The 20215-nt window shown below is 33.7% G+C and overlaps 2 protein-coding genes across 2 annotated transcripts in view; one reads left to right on the top strand and one right to left on the bottom strand.

Moving 5' to 3' along the window:
- LOC129806226 (uncharacterized) overlaps nucleotides 1-665 on the top strand; it is a 55718-nt gene extending 55053 nt beyond the window's left edge. The window contains exon 4 of the mRNA XM_055854654.1: nucleotides 167-665. Coding sequence (XP_055710629.1) covers nucleotides 167-474 — 308 coding nt within the window. The 3' untranslated portion in view covers nucleotides 475-665. The remainder of the gene's footprint in view (nucleotides 1-166) is intronic.
- Nucleotides 666-5465: 4800 nt separating this feature from the next.
- The window catches only part of LOC129806228 (glutamate receptor ionotropic, kainate 2-like), a 47174-nt gene continuing 32424 nt past the window's right edge, over nucleotides 5466-20215 (bottom strand). Inside the window, exons 19-21 of the mRNA XM_055854658.1 lie at nucleotides 17639-17731; nucleotides 9810-9976; nucleotides 5466-5786 (exon numbers count right to left, since the gene is read on the bottom strand). Of these exons, the coding sequence (XP_055710633.1) occupies nucleotides 5550-5786; nucleotides 9810-9976; nucleotides 17639-17731 (497 nt within the window). The 3' untranslated portion in view covers nucleotides 5466-5549. The remainder of the gene's footprint in view (nucleotides 5787-9809; nucleotides 9977-17638; nucleotides 17732-20215) is intronic.

The raw sequence follows: 20215 nt of genomic DNA on the forward strand, positions 1-20215 counted from the left end.
GGATGCTTCTGATTTCAAGTAAAATTCTTCAAATTTGGCCTTGCGATTTAAATTGTATTTGTGTTACTACTAACTTTATGGACAATGTTCTTAATTTTTTCTGTTTTAATGGTAAAATTGAGCACTTCTTTGAAAGTTCAGAAAAAACATTTTGATAATTTTTCAGGCCTGAGAGTCCTGGCTTTTCCTTGCGATCAATTCGCTCATGAGGAACCAGGTACCAATGAGGAGATTGAATGTTCAATTCGAGAGCGAAAGGTGCAATTTGATCTGTTCGAGAAGGTCGATGTGAATGGGAAGTCAGCTCATCCACTGTTCCAGTACCTCAAGAACAAACAGAAGGGGACAGTGTTTGATTTCATCAAGTGGAACTTTACCAAGTTCATTGTTGACAAGGAGGGGCAGCCCGTGGAGAGACATGGACCGAGCACAAGTCCGGCTGAGATGAAGAAGAACCTCGAGAAGTATCTCTGAATTCAGCAACTTTCCCTAAAACACTTTTCCTATTAATCGCATTTTCTTAAAATATTGGGATGAGGAAATATTTATGCTTTCGGCGTTAGATGTTAGTTTCGAAATCTATCAAAGATGGATTTTTTTATGTATTCCTTGCTTTCAAGTCAATAAATATATATTCAGCAACTCCAAAAAATAAAATGGTGCGACTGTAAAAATTCTTTGCAATGCTACAACATATCCTTCACAATCATCTTCCACTTCAACTGTTCAATTTAAATGCAAATTGATTGACATTCTTCTAGATCATGCGTCTTTGTCGACTTTTTCTCTAAATTCTTCTATTTTCTTGGGCGATGGAAATTTCTCTAGAGACTTCAATGAAATTGAGAAATGACCTCATTTTCTATTTTATCCCGTAGTTTCCTGGTTTTGTCCAGTAAAACTTTAAAACCAAATCAGCACTTTAGATGCAGTCTTCTGTGAGCTTTTCTGCATGAAAATTCTTGGAAAGAGCTTTTGTTGCGCTTTCGAGAATTTTTGCATCTCTTCCGTATTATCCAAATATGGCGTTTATCATCGCGAAATGATATTGAGCTCCTCAGGAATAGAAGACTAAGGAATGCATTTGGAATTACTTAAGAATTCGTTTAAACTAGGGTATTTTTATAAAAAAGGAGCTCTAAATCTTGTAAAATGCGATACAATTCTCTAAAATGTATTTTGACTTAAATACAAAAGTCTATCAGATCCATTTGAAAATGGGCTTTTCGAAAACCATTTCGCTATGCTAGCGTTATTGGAAATCATGTCTAATTCGGAACTTTGAGATTTCCTAACAGTTTAAGGTGGTAAAAGGAAAAAAAAACAACGAAGAAGTACTATCGAATGTAAAGTCTTGTACCTCTTCGTGGATTTCTTTTTCTCTTTGACCATCTGAAACAGTGAAAAGATCTCAAAATTCTGAAATAGACATCATTCCGAATTACCTCATCTTACCCTATGCATCAGTGCGTCTTAGATAAAGCTCAGTGGGTAATTTTCTGCTCCGAAAAATTGGCAAAAATTAATGAAGACATAATGGTGCTGTTCCAATGAAAAATGAACATGTTTTTAGCACTTTACTGTTCACAAATGCCACTGCATTATCGATTGTTTTTGTTGGTTTCTGTCTCGAGTCTCGACTGTCGAAAAAACCATTAAACAGTCATGACAAGAACCAACCCTAATAAAACTCGATAATACAGAAGCACTTGAGCACAGTAAAGTGCTAAAAATACATGTTCATTTTTCATTGGAATAGCACCACAACGCTCAATGGACTACTTATTTTCGAAAAAGAGATTTCGACTTAAAATACCCTCAATTAAACATGCCTTTAGAGAAAATTCAACTTGAACTATTGCAAATTGACTTCAATTTATTCAACTGCAGTGTTTCAGATGGAAAATTCAAAGCTATTTCCCGTTTTTATTGTTTTCCATAGGGAATTTTTGAGCATGTTTTCCATGCACAAGAATTACCCATCCCCGAATTAATTCTCTTCTATTTCACTTTTATTGACTCTCAATGTTCCTGACAACGTGCTTGAGGAACTTTTTGACTCAATTTCAGATGTGGAGATTCATTGAGTAGCTTTCTTGAGCAGATGAGTTCAAGCAGGAAAATTTCTAGAGCTCCTCTCCACGGAGATGATACTTTGCTGGAAAACTCAATGAATACATATTCATGAAACTGATAGAGAAGATTATTTTCATATTCCCAAGAGTTTCACTAGAAATATTTCCATTTTAGATTCATTTTGGGACTTTGTGAAAATTTATGTTGTCATCATAATTTAATTTACGCGAAGAACAAAAAAAATAATAAAAATCAATTGAAATTGATAAAAAAGCAAAAAATGCGTTGAATTTTTTTTATTGATCAGACGCTAATTTGTATTAGTATACCTTAAAAGTACACAATATATAAAAGAGAAAAAATATTTATGCCTGATTAACCCTTTAAGGACGAGTAGGACACCAGGGTACCAAAATCGAAAACAATTTTTTTGATTATAGAAAGTTGTGTTGTCCTTTAAATAGGGTGAGTGTGCCAAATTTCGGCATAGTTGCATGCAAACATCAAAGTCTCAAGTTTGAAATGTAATATTTTAAATACAAATTGATTTTTTTTATTCTTTCTTTTGTAATAGTGTTGCTTGGAACCTTGTAAAGAGTTTACCGTCTTTATTTACTCTAAAATCATTCTTAATACATTTTAAAATGAATAAAAATATAGACATAGCTTTGGTGCCCTATTTTGGCCACCTTCATTCTCATAGTTCCTTGCCTTTCGGGAATTCTTCCAATATCTTTTTCACGTTATCTCGTTTGTCGATGCTACATTTTTTGTTATTCTTTTGCATTGTATAATCTCTAGAGTACGTAAAATTTAAAAGTTCATGAAAATTTGAGGAACAAAAAAGGTGGCCGAAATTGCAAGCTGGCCGGAATTTGGCACACCTACCCTAGTTAGAAAAATTATTTTTTAATTTTAGGACACCGGTGTCCCATTTGTCCTTAAAGGGTTAAGGGGGTAGTCTGAACTACAAAGCCAAAAAATCGGTTGATTATTTTGTTACTTAAGTCGATAGATACACATTTTAAGAATAGACCACAAGAATTTAAGAAGCCAATTGGAAATATTTTCGAAGATAGAGAAACGAAAGTTAAAGGTAGCCGAGCGGTGGCGAATATCGAAAACTTTGAAGTGCATTTTCTTCACTGCCAGCTTCGATAATTTTGTTGAAGTGGTGGGAAAGTTACCAAAAAAAAAAACTCATGCACCTATTGAAATGAATAATGATACATTCTCTTAAAATTTAATTTTTCTTTTAGTTGAACTTAATAATAAAAAAGAATTACATTTACTAAGAAATATATATATTATAGAAATATATATAATTACTAAGAAATACATATATTAAAAAAATAATTTTGTCGTTTTTAGGTAATGATAGATAGAATATTTTAAGAGCATGACAAAAACGGGTTATAAAGTATCATTCCGAAATATGTAAACATTTTTGTTATCTAGTTAATAGTACGTGAATACCGTGATGATAAAATGAGTCGTTTTTGGGCTAAAACTGTATTCAATCAGCCAACTTTCGGCTTCTTCTAATTTGACAAATTGTAGATTAGACATGCCAAGTACTATCAATCGGAAAGGGCCAGGTTCAGAACAGTAGCACATGTCAGTTCAGCATTTTTATGGTGTCGAGAACCATAGAATTACAATGGATCGGAATATTATCGTATTACAATATCACAGGTTTGTATTTTTTGACCGATTATAGCCTTTTTTTCGAACAATTAATAATCTAAATTGATCAGATGTCATTAGTAGTACAATCTTCAGACTTAAGGCTTAGCCATATGAATTAAGTGCTTTAATTTCTTATAAGTAAAAATTTTTGGAAAAAATTTAAAGTAGAATTAGATTACTCTATCAAATGATATGTTAGGACTTTGAGACATTTGGAAAAAGGGCTAAACCTCTACTGAATACCACCGCTTAGTAATGCTTATAGACAGTTTCGTTCAAAATCAGACGCTTCTAGTCCGTAATTCCCTGTTGATCCCACCAATCACAGTGCATATTGACCGTCCGAGATCAGGGTTTTAGTCAAGATTACACCAGGGCATAAAACGGAATGGGGTCAAAAAATCTCGAACAGAAAAACCGTTTCTTCATCTCTGGACTGCCCAGTGCTAACAAAGAGAAATTCCCAGCAAGACCCGAGACGAAGAAGAAGATCCGAAAATTGTGCCAAGTAATACAAAAATTTGTAAAATACAGTGTAAAAAGAGTGCCCCATTCCCTTTTATGCCTTGGTGTAATCCTGACCAAAACCCTGAACGATTCTCAGAGAGGGATTGCAGAAATTGACTACTGATGAAGGCTTGGAGACCGAGCCGAAAGCTCTGCAGATAATTGATGTGTTTCCCTGAGTGATTATCTCTTCCCGATGACTTCCGGTTTTCCCTATTCTTGATTGCAATTAACGTCAGCTTATACCCACAATTTAATGCTTTAGTTTTATAATTTGGTTCCTTGTGCTTAAAAACAAATTTTCTACTCTATTTATCAAGAAAAAAGTCATGTCCAACTTGTACCGGCGAATTGTCCAATTTATAACACTAGTAACACTATGTCCAACTTGTATCACTTTACCCTACATAATTTTGCCGATTACCGCTAACGATTCACTCTAGAAGCCACTTATTCACCTCTTCACTGAGAGAAATCCGAAAAAGTTAAAATAACATTCCGGAAATGTTTATTCTACCCTGCAGTATTGATCCTAAAACGGTGTAAATATTACCCTTTTTATGTGTATTGGGGGTTAAAGTTACCCTTTTTCATGTTAATTTTACCCTTAAAAAGGTGTAAAATTAATATTAAAAAATGTTGATATATTTTTATACCTAAAAGTGTTAAAGTTATGAGGAAAAAAGTTAATCGCACCCTCTTTTTTTCTCAGTGTTGGTTCTATCTCATGAGTTCCGGTATTCTGCAAACCTAGGACACTTTGTCATCCTTTTAATTTCTCATAATAAAATTTAATATTACTTTACTTCCCACTTACCTTCTCGAGAAAGTAGCAAAAATCCTTATTAAAACCAATGAAAAGTTCTCTTAAAATTTCACAGAATGCCCAAACCTTAAAAACCTCAATTTTGAAGAGGATTCATACACGAAATATTTAATATGCGGTATCCCTATGCGTCTTGAGAGCATTTCTGAGGGTGTACAGCATTAATTTAAATTAAAATAATAAAATGAGAATAGTGCGAGTGTTTATAGCTGGCACGAATGGTCGTTGGAAGTTATGCTGGAGCATCAACTCCTCCACCTCAAGATTATCTTTATGGCTAATTTAGGATTCTTTTTTCTTCAGGACCCAAGGAAGGTATTCCTCAGCATTGTTTGCTCCATTGAATTAGACTTTTAGACATTTTGTACCTCGGTTAATTCTATTTTATTCATGGAACTGTTGTTTTTTTTGTTGGGGTAACAGAAACTGGTGATAAGGGGTGGGATATTGATTACTTGTGACCGAAGGACGTGCCGATTTTGTCTAGATGAGCTGTGCTGGATGTTGTTCCCACATTTAGGGCATTTGCCATTGTTGTACTCCTCGATTCAGATTCAGCTCTCGATTTTGACGATGAACCCTTTGAACCTGTTGAACCGCCACTTCCATGGACTCTCACGGGTTTCGTGGTGATCCAAATGTTCAATGCAAATTTCAGTTCGGCCTTAAAGGCTTCCCATGGTGTTATCTATCACCATTTTCCACCCGTCCCCAAATTTCACAAGTGCGGTTGTGACACAAATTCCGGGTCACACATACACATTACACAGCGCATTTTCCCCAGGAATTGTAGGGTGGTTTTAGGGCCAGGCAATATTCATTTGATACACCAGATATATATCATCCCGTTGTCGGTTGGTTTTGTACATTGTAATTAAATTAAAAAGAGGAACAAAATTAAATGACCATTAATTCACTCATTAAGTCCTCTCAAAGTCAATAGCAAATGCATTAAATTTATGCAAAACATGAAACCAACACAAAACACCATTTAAAATGCAAACGAACACATTATAAATATTAATTTACATGTAATAAATTTTCCAAAGTAAATATTTATTCAAAATATTTATGTTAGAGAGTGAGAAAAAGCCATTAAAAGCTTCAGCAGGGATTGCAGTTTTAGGATGCTTTGGGCTAATATTTCAGAGTAGAGTTGCATTTTAGGGATTTATTATTAGAGCTTTCAAAAAAACATGCTAAGCGGGATTGAAAAGCGGGGAAAATTCGCAGTGTTTGGATTCATGAATTGACCCACTCTATGAGTTCAAAATACGATTAGTTTTTTTTAGGATAACCTATTCCGGTTTAATAAGAAGTTCTGAATAAGCTCAGCGCATTATTTTTAGGCCACGCCCCTTTAAGACCTTAAAAGGGCGTATCCTAAAGTCACACCCTCTGGAACCAATTCTCTCCGGATACTTGGGACATTAAAATTTGGTTGAGGTCTAGATATCGCACAGTAATTGTACAATTACCCTTAAATACGGTTTTAGAACTAAGTCTGAACAAAATTCTAGAAAGAAATTTTTCGGAATTTTATTTAAAAAAAAAAGCTTCCTAGCTCTCTTGAAAAATGTCTAGATATTGCATTCTTGGTACACTCGACATTTCTATCTTATGAAAAGTTTTAAACAAGAACCATCATTCAAATTCGATAAGTAAGTGAAATAAATGTAAAATGGCAAGAATACAAAATGAAACACAAAATATGATCGATTGAGTAGTGACAAATCATCATAAAAAAATTCTTCCATCCATCGTCAATGTTCCTCCAAAGCTTCTCCCACAAATTCCCCTCAGTCAGTGGAAACGATACTCAGCGGGATGAGTCTGGTGGAGTAAGATGGAGAAAAGGCAGTGGAATCGACAGGAAAGTGAAGAAAAATTGAACGTGGTTTGGGGATAAATAAATATGCGAGCACATGAGGGACTTTTGCAATCGAAAGAGCACTTCTATTTTTGTGAATTTATAATTTTTGAAGACAGAAAATTTTATCTTCTCCAAGAAAACTCAGTTGTTTTCCAAGTTCTATTGAATACTTTTTATTAAGCCAATACTCATAAGTATCATATAGACCGCATTGAATTGTAATACATTATCGTCATTTTATGGAATACTGTGTCAGTCAAACCATGAAAAAGTGTCCCAAACCTCCCCGGTCTTAATTTCTCGGTCTTAATTTTTATTAAGGTAAAATTTTTAAATTTTCTAACCATTCTGGTCAAAAAGTTTGTTAATGCATATCTATTAAACAGTTGAATCTCTTTGAAGTTGAAGATCAGCAAACTGCTGCGCTTTGCAGCGGTTGCTGCTCATCAGGTACTCCGTCCACTGAAGAGACTTAGACTTCAATAAAATTTGAACTTGGGCTCGCGAGTCGGGGGTAGTGTGATTGTCCTCGGGAGAAAAGAGCTAACTTCTCGGGCGGCATACACTTTCTGAAGGGACGCGAGGATATCTTCCGTAGGGTTACGACAACAGGGCTCTCCGTTGATCAGAGGAGAGATTCCGATCCGCAATCGGTCAGATTGTACGACAGCCATAAGGGACATAGTGGAGGGGCGTCGTTCAGCACAACGAAAGATGAATTTTCAGTGCTAATGGAGTGTCCACACTAGGACAGGGCGTTTTATGTCCATGTATAAAAGTCTACATTCAGATAAAATTATCTGCAGTCCTCGACAACTTGCTCGGAGAATTCTCGATCAAGCGTTGATTGAAAGCGGCTCAACGAAAAGAGGCACGCCACGTGTTAAATAGAAAGCGTACACTTATCGTGACGTTACTTGTCATATGGATTAAGAAATTGATAAACATCGAATCGTTTGAAATCTAACGTTTTTCTTCTGAGAATTTGAAAAACTCAGGGATCTAACCTCCTTCCGTGTGCGTCAGTGTTGTTTCTCTTTTCAGGGACACGAAAAATATACGGGATTCTTTACCAAAGCTTTCGGCCATGCAGTGCGCCTTCCTCAGTGGTCAAATTGTGATGTTGTCTCTGAAAATTGTCTTAAATACTTCCACTACTTCTAATGAGGGTACACAGGGAATTATGGGAGACAATTTTCAGAGACGATATCACAATTCGACCAGCGCAGAAGGCGTACTGCAGCGCCGAAAGCTTTGGCAGGGAATCCTGTATGTTTTTCGTGCCCCTGAAAAGAGAAACAAGACTGACGCACCCGGAAGGAGGTTATCTCTTTTTCTTCTTCTTCTTCTTCTTCTGTTTACTTGGAAAGTTTGTTTTAATAAGCATACGTTCCTAAAAAGTCAAAGTAAGAAAGAATAAACGTTGATTAGAGCACTTGTTTAATAAAACCTCCAAAACTTAAACCAATCTCAACAAAACTTTGAAAATAGTACTGTCTCATGGACAAAGAGTACATGGATAAGCGAAAGTTTACTATTGTACCGACTATTATTGGATATCCGGATAGGTTCTTAAACGTGCTTACCAAGGAACCAATTTCGGAAATTCAACCAAATCGTAAACAACGCCCAGTTAGCTTTTGTACAGTCTGTGCCTAAATCCTAAATTTTATTCGCAGATTTTTCAAAGTTCTGACTAAGATATAATAACAAACATACTGATGTGCTAATCTTGTTTATCCTTCCAGAACAGGAAAGGAAGGCTTGAAAGGATAAACACCTCTAACACATCCGCAAGACTTTTATTTCCCAAGTTGTCACGGTATATCTCACGTTAATTCTTTCACAATTTAACGATTCCATTTATAATGGTCATGCCCACTTGTCTTACGTATTAATCCCGCCCATAACCGTAACTAATTGGCTATCCCAAAAAATTGTTCAATGCTCTGAACAAATGTAACACGTGCTAAAGTCATATCCATTATATTTATTTACAAGCCAAATCTATTTTAAGCCACACCCACTTGTCTTACGTATTACATAACCAAAAATCTCTCTTTTCTCTGTTATTCTAAAATATTTTTAATATTTCTAGAGCATAAAAGTGAAAAATAAAATAAGAAATATTGATTTAAATCCTTTAAATCAATATTTTTTATTGATATATCTCAATATGGAAGGCGTGGCTTGTAATTCCGATTACTTATAATTGATTTTATTTCTCATTTTTAATACATAAGCTATAATTAACTCAAACCATTAAAAAAGTAATTAAAATGAGTTAATTTATTTGAGTATAGTAACCTTTCCTAATAAAATTATTCACAAATATTGTGTCACTTCGATTGCAAAAGAGCGATAGGAGCTGCGATTCTCCAAAAATTCATCTCCAAGGAATCCACATAAAATTACTTTCAAGGTGAATTTTTGACTGTTTTCTTTTTTTCTCTGAACCCCCTGAATATTTTTCCCACGCAGGTTCTTCTTCCCCCAAATTTCCACGACATTTTCTTGGAGTCTATCTCGTGAAAGTGATACACAAATAAATCATCTAGGTAAATAACTAATAAATTACAGTGTCAGGAGTATGACTTTTGCGTGAGTCTTTTCTCACTGTCAACAACTAAGGCATGGGGAAAAAAGGTATAATCTATTTGCTGAAATTGGCCAAAGAAAAGTACACAAATTGCCGGATGAGAGAGCAAAAAGCTCTAGCTAAGGAAAGTATGGGCAAAAAAAAGTTTAATAAAGCACAGAAGATGAAGAGCAGAAGCGCTAGAGGGACAGACAAGAGAAAAATTGCAAGAATGGAGAAAAATTCAAATGAAAACTTACCCTCTCATCCACAGCGACTTTCCTCACATTCCAGAGGAACTCGAGGACACCAATGATAAGAGCCACGAAGCATCCAGAGCCCAGGACAACAAAAACACCACCCACATTATCGATTCCCAGTTCAGCGGCGCTATCAGATGAACTTGTCGTTTCCGATTTGCAGCGTCCTAAGCAAAAGATATGGCAGATAAAAAGGGGGATGAGTGGGTGATTTTTCCAAAAGAGAGAGGAGAACAGCTCATCCTATCACATAGCCCTAAGTGTTCCATTTCTTAGCGACCAATCTAATGCGAAATCTGTCACAATTGCCACAACTTTGCTCTCATCCGAGATGAAAAGTTTCGCAGAATATTGCAAAAGTTCTGCTCTCTTTATTGAGAAATAAAAATAAGTTAAACCCCATTCTATCCTCAAAAGTTATTAGAAATTGTTCAACGTTGTAAAATAAACTCAAAGCTCCTTAAAATCACACAGAAACACCTAGAAAAACTTTCCATTGTATATTTTTTTTAAAGAAACTTTAAATTTGGTTAATAAGTACAGAAAAATCTATGAAAACGGGCAGTTAAAGCGAGATTAATTAAAAAAGTTCGGGAAATGGTAAGTTTTGTAAATATTTCATGCAATTATCTTGAACAATTCAAAGTTTTTAATTAATTTATTATTTTAAACAAATCAAATTTGACATATTTATTAAACTGGCTGTTGACCTTAGAATATAATCTCTTGCCTGCAAAAAATCACTAATGATGCATATGGCAGTGATTATAACGATTAAAATAAACTGGTTAATTTTTAAAAGTTTAAAAAGAGTAACTTTAAAAAGAGAAGAATGAACTCAATTTTGTTTAAAAAAAATGTGCAGTATTACCATGAATGAAGTACTTGTTATTAATATTTCATTCATGGTGCTACTCCAATTAAAAATGAAAAGGGGAAATCTTTCTCCTGAATATTTTTTTAGTACATGACTGTTCTAATGTGATTCTGGGTTATCAATTTTTCTTAGTGTTGGTTCCTGTGACGACTTTTCGTTAGTTTTGGAGCATGACAAGGGCTGAATAAAATAGTTTTAATAGGAACAAAGCAAAGTCGATAACGCAAAAGCACATTAGAACAACCTTGTACTAAAAAATGTGTTTAGAAGAAATACTTCCAGAAAAAGATGAAAATTTTGGTTTCATGAAAAATTAAAAAGGGGAGTTCTTTTTCCAGCACATCTATTTAGTACATGGATGTTTTTATGTGCTTCTCCGTTATTAACTTTTCTTAGTTTCTGTCAAGGCTGTTTTATCTCGCCCTCATCGTGTTCCAAAATCACAAAAAAGTCCTGACAGGAGCCGATACAAAGGAAAAGTTGATAACGCAGAAGCACTCGAAAACAGCCATGTACTAAAAACAATGTTCAGGAGGAAGATCTCCCCTTTTAATTTCTCATTGGAATAGAACCATTATTTAGTCAGTAATTTCGTGAAATCAAAATATCCATCTTCTTTTTTAAAAGTATCAGGTGCTATTCCAATGGAAAGGCGGAAATCTTTCGCCTGGATATTTTTTTTAGTACATGACTGCTTTCAGGTGCTTCTGTATAACCGATTTTTCTTTGTATTGGTTCCGACTAAGACGGCTTTCCCCAGTCCTAGTCTTATTCTAAAAAATCACAAAAAAGTCATGACAGGGACCAACATAAAGAAAAGTTGATATTGCAAAAGCACATGAAAACAGCCATGTACTAAAAAGGTTATCATCAGGTAGATTTCGCCTTTACAATTTTCATTGGAATAGCAAGATTATTCAGTCAGTCATGAAATCAAAATATTCATCTGCTTCTTGTTTTAAAGTATTAAGTGCTATTCCAATGAAAAATGAAAAGGGGAAATCTCTCTCCTGAAAATTTTTTAGTACATGACTGTTTGCTTGTTATGTGCTTCTGCATAACCGACAATTCTTCTGTTGGTTCCGACTAATATGGCTTTTCCCAATCCTCGTCTTGTTCTAAAATCACTAAAAAGCCGTGACAAGAACCAACACAAAATAAAGTCGGTTTTACAGTAACATGTACTAAAAAACTGTTCAGAAAAAAAGCATTCCCCTTTTGTTTTTCGTTAATAAAAATTTGTTAAATAAAAATAATTGTTAATAAAAACTAAATTTGATCATTCAAGAAATCGATTTTGATTTATGAATAATTCAAATTTGGTTTTAAAAATTGCAAATTGGGTCAGTGAAAATTTGAAACCGACGATTGAAATTCAATTTATTTAGTAATTGCTCCGACGGCTCCGGTACACCTTTCATGCAAAATGCGGGAGAAAGAAAGGGAATCCAATGATATTTTCCTGATCTAAAATGTGTGCCGAAGCCATTGAATATCACACGAAATTAAATTTAGTTCAGTCCAGTTTTGAGTTCGAAAGAGTGGGACAGAGTTATGAAAATCTATGACGTGAATTTTGATTTCATGTAATTTGACCGATCTAAAACGTGTGCCGAAAATACAAACCAAAATAAATTTGATCAGGACAAAAACCCAATTTTATTTGAAATGAACTTAAGGGGACTATAACAGATGAAAGGACATTTTGTCTTTAAAACCAACTCCAAACGAATATTTCCCAAACTCGCCAATGTATTACTTGGTGAGGTATATACATAGTGCCCTACCTTGAACGAAAACCAAAAGAGATTTTTCCGGAACGGTTAATTTTTTTTTTTGGTATTTAAATGCAACAAGGTTTTTCTCCTTTCTTAATTCATATTTTTAATACATTCTTATTTAATGTAAACCTTATTCTATTTTATTTTATTAACAGAATGGAATGTCCGTCTGTGCATTTTCTTCCGACTCTTCCTTTTCCCCAGCAAAACCGTTTTTTGGGATTGTCCGAAAACGTGTCGTGCTATTTTTTAAGAGATTACCTATTTTATACTTAAACGAAAATCCTGTTGAATCATTCCTTAAAATGGTTTTTTAAGGTCAAAAGTTAAAAAGGCTTTATAGAGCGTATTTCTCGACCGAATGGTATCATATTCGGGCTCGTTGGAAAGGTCTTGGAATCCTTCTGCAGCCTTGGCCGATTCTGATCGGTCCATAACCGATTACTAATTTTAGTCCGAAAATCAATCATATTACTGCTAAAGTGTATTTTGGGCAATGTTTTGAGTGATTTATAAATCGATGCAAAGCAGTTATGAACCGGTAATAAACCGGTTATGAACCGATAAGTAGTTTTCAAAGGAAAATTAATTCAATTACTTTTAAAACTATTTTAGGGGATCTTATGAGTGATTTATGAATCAGTTCAAATCAATTGAGAACGGGTAAACGGTAAATGATGCGAAAGTATTTTTGAAGTATAAGGGAAGAGCACCAGCGATCGACAGTGTTCCTCAGATTGTCAGGTTAATACCATACTTTTGCTACAAATAAAATTAATTTTTAAAAATTATTAGCTACTTTTCACCATTGGACTCTCACAAGTATGCACTGTATTAGCTCAGATTTAATTTATAAAACCAATTTTCCGTTCGACACCTGATTAAATTCGTGACGATCCGAGGTACAAATTAAAAATTCAAATGCACAGATATAGTTGAATGGATAATTAATATTAATATTAATGTAATTAATGTAATTAATTAATACAATGCACAGATATAGTAAATGGATAATTAATATTAGCAATAACAAAAATACCAAAGAATATTTTTGAGCTTTATTTTCAACTAAATCTGGAGCACGTCTCTTAACATTTCGATCCGTGGTACACTTCCCTTAGCATCTAAGGTACACTTTCGAGCATTGCACAAAGCCTGGGACATTTTGCCACCCTTTTGCTATTAATTAAAATAAAATTCAAATTAAATTAATCTAATTAAAACAAAAATAAAAAATCTTCATTAACATTTCATGAATTTATCTTTATTTTTTTTCATAAAAAATTAAAAAAAAGAATTTAAATTTGCGTGAATTTCTGAAGGGTGATTGAGGTAAATTTTCCTGTCTAAACTTTTCTTCATTGAGGGAATTTGCAATTCTCATCAGCAATCAATTCCCACAAATTGGCTACATCAAGAAAGTTCCGTCAAAAGAGCTTGTTCTCATTATTCTGTCATGGAGAATGTTCTATGAAAAATATTCCACAATTTTTTTCCTAAGGGTCTTTTCTTATACTTTTCCCAGGAAAAGTCGAGTGTAAGAATTAGATGAGAAAAATATCTTGGATTATTTTTAATAAGTTCCATTTCTGTCTTGTCTTGTTTTTGCTCAAGGAGATGTCGCTTTTGTCAGATGCAGAAAAATGAATGTAATATTTTTTCCTTTATTTTTTTTGTCTGCAGAAAAAAAGTAAACTATTTCGTGGCCAACATGAGAATAAAGAAAAATAGCTAATGCGGCGGAAATGTCCCTCCGTAGTAATGATGGAGCTCTCGACCACAAATTGCATTTGGTGTTTTTGCTGGACGAATGAAATATTGTGGCTAATTAAAAAGCGATTTAGGATGACAGAAACACTGTGCACTTGGCATCCATTATCGCTCTGGGAAGATTGAGAAGAACCTCTGGTAATCTACTCAGAGTGCTTTATTAGATAGGAATCGCTCATTTTGCCCTTCTGGCATCCTCGCGCCTCTTTTTTTTCACTCAAAGACTAATAATTTTTTTATGAGCCTCCCTATTGAGTGACTTTTATTCTTTCCAGAGCTTCTTTGAGCTTTCAACATTATCCGTGATAAAGAAGAGCACAGTGAAAGCGAACGAAGGATTTAGAGGGACTGTGAGAAGTTTTAGAAGAATTTGTTAAAAGGTTCATGAAAGTTTTTCTCGGGGAAGAGACATTTTTTTTCTAAACAAAAATATTTCAAATATGCACTGGTTTTTGGGATAAAACCTCATTTATAGTGGTATTATCCCCCTAAGTGTGACTTGGCTAAAACAGAAAGTCTGGCAGAATATTAGGATTCATTCCAATAAAGATATTTCGACATGTACCTCACTGTCTCGTGGTACTATTCCAATGAAAATGAAAGTAGTCTTTTAGCACTTTACTGTTCTCAAGTGCTTCTGCATTATCGACTTTTCTTTATGTTGGTTCTTCTCTTAATTGTATCACCAGGCCTTGTCGTGTTCCAAAACTACCAAACAGCCGTGATAGGAACCAGCACAAAGGACAGTCGATAATGCAGAAACTTTTGAGAACAGTACAGTTCTAAAAGAAATGTTCAATTTTCATTGGAATAGCATCATTAGGCACCAGTAAATCTTGAATTATCTCCTTTCGCCTAAGTTTTAATTTGAAATAATTTAAAAAATACATTTCACTTAGCTATGTAATTATGAGCCTTGAATAAGACACACCTGGTGCCTAATATTCTGACAAGACTTGCCCTTCAAGAAACAATTTTTCTTAATATAGTCTTGTAGAATTCCTTAAGTAACTTACTATGGAAGAAAAAATCTCTTTATTTACTTATAACGCTCTTGGTTCCATCACTGAGATTACTATGAGTAAAGTGGCGCACTCTTAAGGATCTTAAGAGCTGCTATGGGAATTTCAACAGAAAATTTGCACTTTAAGTCTTTTAAAAGTGCACTAAAAGACTTGTTTATTACTTGGTTCTATAAGGCAGCTATTTTGCTTCTTGGGCTTGCTCGTGATCCGGGAATATAACCCATCTAAAAGATTTCCAAATTCCAATAAATCCTGTCCCTTGTGCCATCAACGCATAATCCTGGAAAGCAAGATGCCTTAAAGGGTATTAAACTTATATTTAGTCCTATAAATTCATGTTCAAGATTTTCAATATTCCTTTCACTGCTCGAACTCCATGGAGTGAGCAGTATATATAGTTTTTCAATTTTTTCACTTCATTTTTTCATTTTTTTTCTAAGAAATCTTCGCGTTTCAGACGATTTCTGATAAATGTCGTCACGCTGTTTGTCCGTCTGTCCATCCGGCTATCGCCAGCTCTAGGAGCCAAACGGTAAGAGACAGCGACTTGCGACTTTCGGGGAACCCCCTCTCCATAAGTCGACCCAAAAGGATCGTTAACATGCCCCTCATTTCACTTCACCGCTTATCTTCCCCTTCGAAATCATGTTTTTAGGTTTCATCGAAAACACGTCGTACGATTTATTTTTAATTTCAGAGCATACTTAGACGGATATTTCGTTCTTATACGAAAATCCCGTTGAATCAGTCCAAATTATGGTTTTTTTCAAAATCAAATGTAAAACAGTCTCTAGAGATCGTATTTCTCAACTGAATGGTATCATTTTCGGGCTTGTTGGAAAGGTCTTGGAATTTTTGACAAACCTCAACCGGTTCAAGCATGAAGCCGGTATTTTGGGAAACATTTTGAGTATGAATTGCAAATCGGTTCAAATAAGTTGTAAACTCGCAATGAACCAATAAGCAATTTTTCTCCGAACTCAATTTTATTGCTCTTAAAAATATTTTATTGTACCTTTTCAGTACTGTATTAATCTATATAAGCCGGTTAAAAACCGGTAATCGGTAAATTATGAAAAAGTACTTTTGAAATATAGTTTTTTAAGGTTAAAGGTTAAAAAATCTCTACAGAAAGCGTATTTCTCAACGTATTTCTCAATATATTTGGGCTCGTTGCAAAGGTTTTGAAAACTCTGTTAAAAATGAGCCGGTTCCAATCGGTTATGAACCGGTTCAAAACCGATATTTATTCGGAATTCCACAATATTGCCCTTGAAGTGTATTTTGGGGGTTTTTAAATTATTTATGAATCAGTTCAAATCGATTGAGATCCAATAAAAGGTAGATGATGCAAAAGTACTTTTGAGGTATAGCATCTAAGTCATGAGTTCGAGCACTTCGCAAAGCTCGGGATGACTTACCACTCTTTTTAACTCATAATCCTAATGAATTTCTTTTTCAAGGCATATCTGGAATTTCTGCATATTTATTTCAGAAGTTCATCTATCATCACTTCAAGCCAAATCTCATAGAGTTAGCTAGACTGAGAGAGACAGTTAGTTAAACTTCTAATAAAGTTTAGACCAACGTGAATTAAGAAAATATTTTCTATAGGCATTATTGAGCTGACTACTTAAAAACTGCTTAGTTGAAGGTCTTTAATTAAGTATTTAATGACACTACTTTTCATTTTCTTAATACAAACAGGTCATTTAAGGACTTTTACGAAGGCCTCAATTAAGTACTAAATGTTGAGATTGAGTCAAGCGTTTTTATTTTCGCTATTCGTAACAACGCCCTGACGTTTGTCTTACTTTTATATTTTTTTTCTTAATAGTTGGATGTTTTACAACTTATCAAACTTAAGTATTTGAGTAATTTACTTATTTTGTGCTTAATAACTACTTAATGTTTCATCCGGTATGTTAGAGACAGACTTTTAAATCAGCCTTTCATTTTTCTAAGTGTCAAAGGAATTTCGAAACTTTCGAAAATTCGGAAACAAAAAAAAATAGGTTATTGCATGCTTTGTTTTAATTAAATTCATCAATGTCCACTTCACAGCATAAGACATTTTATTCTGTTATGTAAAAATAAAAAAAAATAAAAAATTTTAAACATAAAGCTTTCCAGGGCAGATTCATGCGCCAAAAGATAGGCAAAGTTTAATCAAGGTAAAGCTCGGAGGGAAATTTTATTTTCGAAAGAGAGATTTCGAATCAAAATACCCTCGATTAAACGAGCCCTAAATAGCGAGAAGCATAAATGTTCTCTTCTCATCCCTAACATAAATAAAATGTTATGTTCTTGTACCATAAACCCCATGCAAAATGTTTAGAAGGTTCTGCGTTTGCTAAATAAATTATTTTAACTCACCATCTTTCCACCATTTTGTCTTCAGCTGATGGAGTTTACCCTCTTCTTGCATTTTTAACACAGCACCACTAATTGCCGTCCTGTAGGGCGAATCTGTATACCACAGAAAAACTCATTAACAATTTCACCCTGTGTAACAAACTAGTAAAATTTGTAATATTTTCCCACAAAGTGAAAAAAAAATACAGCAACAAGAAGTAATTTACACATTTTCCCAAGAGCTTTTTCTCTTTTATTTTCGTGTAGAGCCTTTAGCCAATCAATTCATCTGCATTAAATCTTCTTGATCCCTCGGAGATTTTGGGGGATGAAAATCAGTGAATGGAAATATTATGCCTTTTCATAGGTAAGAACCAGAAAATTCACGCAAAAGGGACCATAAGAAAATATTTATGGTCAATGGAAATGGGCATAAGGGAAATCAATACAAATTTTCAGTGGTTAGAATGAGGGAAAGTGAGAGATGGTCAATTGAAAAGCTATGTTCAGAGTTGATTCTCTCATAGATTAAAGAATTTTAATCAAACTGGCAGTTCTTTGTTTGAATTTGACAGATGAATGACAGATAAATTTGACAGAACAGTCTCAAACCTGAATTTTGCAAAAAAAATTGACTCAACTCAGAAAAATGTAGCTGTTGAAAAATAGAAGTAACACAAAAATATATCTACATATTATTTTGACAGATAAATGACAAGAGTTAATTGAATGACACATGATCGTGCCTTCTGTCGTTTTATAAATCTTTATTTCACAATTTCTAAATTTTTAAAATCTCCTGAATAATGTCAGTTGATATTTCTATTATTTATTATTTTGACAGACAAATGACAGGTGCTAACTGAATGTAAGCTCATCGTCCTTCTTATCATTTAAAAATCTGCATTTGGCACTTTGCCAATTTATCAAATTTCGTCCTGAATAATAAAAATTAATGATTTTACTGTTTATTATTTTGACAGATAAGTGACAAATGCTCACTGGATGACACGATCATGATTCCTGTCATATTAAAAGTCTGTATTTGTCAAATTTCCAATCCTTCGAAATTTTCTCCTGAATAAGACCTAATATTCTTTTTTTTTTACTGTTTATTATTTAGGCAGAGAATTGTCAGGTGCTTACTTAATGACACCTTATAGTGCTCTCTGTTATTTTAAAAATCTGTATTTGTCAATTTATTAATCCTTAAAAATTTCCTATTCAATAATAAGAATTTATTTTTTTACTGATTATTATTTGACTAGATAAGCGACAAAAGCTAACTGAATGACACTTAATCGTGCTTTCTGTCATTTTAAAAGTCTCTATTTGTCACTTTTTAAATCCTTCAAAATTTTGTCCTGAATAAAAAGAATAATTTTCTTTAATTATTTATTATTTTGACAGATCAGTGATAGGTGATCACTAAATGACAACAAATCGTGCTTCCTGTCATTTTGAAAATCTGCATTTGTCAATTTGTAAATCCTTTAAAATTTTCTTCTGAATAATAAGAATTGACGGTTATCATGTTATTCACCTGCTTCTTATTTGACAGTTGATTGACAGGACCGCTAAATTTATTTAAAATGAAAGTTTTCTTTAAAATGAAAGTGAAACATTAGACTGATATGTTTTGCAACAATTAATAAATTGTAAAGTATATCAGATGATCTAATTGGTAACAATATTTTAACTCCAGGCTGTTTGGCAGATAAGCGACAGCTTGGAATCTCTCCTGACATTCATCGCTCAAAAAATTAATGATTTCAAAATTTTTGTTTATCTAATTAAAAAACAAAAATACCTTCTTAACATTTTTCGCAGACATTTAATTGATCTTTCCTCTATTCTTCCGTTCATAACTTGACGTTTAAGTGACAGATGTCAAAAAAATTTTCCTCTAATTAGAGATGGTAAAATTTCAGAAATTTCACAGCAGTCGCCACCTACCTTAGGGGGAAACTCATGAAATTTCTTGAAATTTACCAACTCCACCTCTAATAATATTTCCAAAAACAAAATTTCCATCTTTATCTAGAATCTTTCCGACAAAAATATATACAACTCTGATTGTAGAATTTTTATTTTTACTGTTTAGGATCAATTTATTTTATTTTCATTACAGATATTTTCCCATCCACTTTACAACTAATAAAGATTAATTGAAAGATGAAAAGGAAGTCATGTTGAAAATAAAATGCTATGTGGACATTTCAGCTAAACTGTGGATATTTCCATTTAGATCACATCTGAAACATCAATAAAACAGTGGTTGGGCGACTTTGTGAGGACAAAGTTTTTGGAGTTTGAGGTGAAAGCCTAGGCTTTTTTGTTCTTCAATTAGTAATTTCAGTCACGATGAAACTTGATGAATTGCTGAATGTGGGTCGAATGAGAAATTCATCATGCAAACTAATTCACTCGTGCATCCATTTAATCCTCCAGCAAGAAATTTTCTCACCCTTCTACAATTTTGCAAATTAACTACAATCTCATCCACATTGTATGAGATTATTTTTATAAATTCTTAATTAGTGATTCTGGGAAAATTCCAACGAGGACGTGTTATTAATTATTCCGCACATACAATTG

The sequence above is a fragment of the Phlebotomus papatasi genome, chromosome 3, assembly GCF_024763615.1.
Source record: "Phlebotomus papatasi isolate M1 chromosome 3, Ppap_2.1, whole genome shotgun sequence".
Lineage (NCBI taxonomy): Eukaryota > Metazoa > Arthropoda > Insecta > Diptera > Psychodidae > Phlebotomus > Phlebotomus papatasi.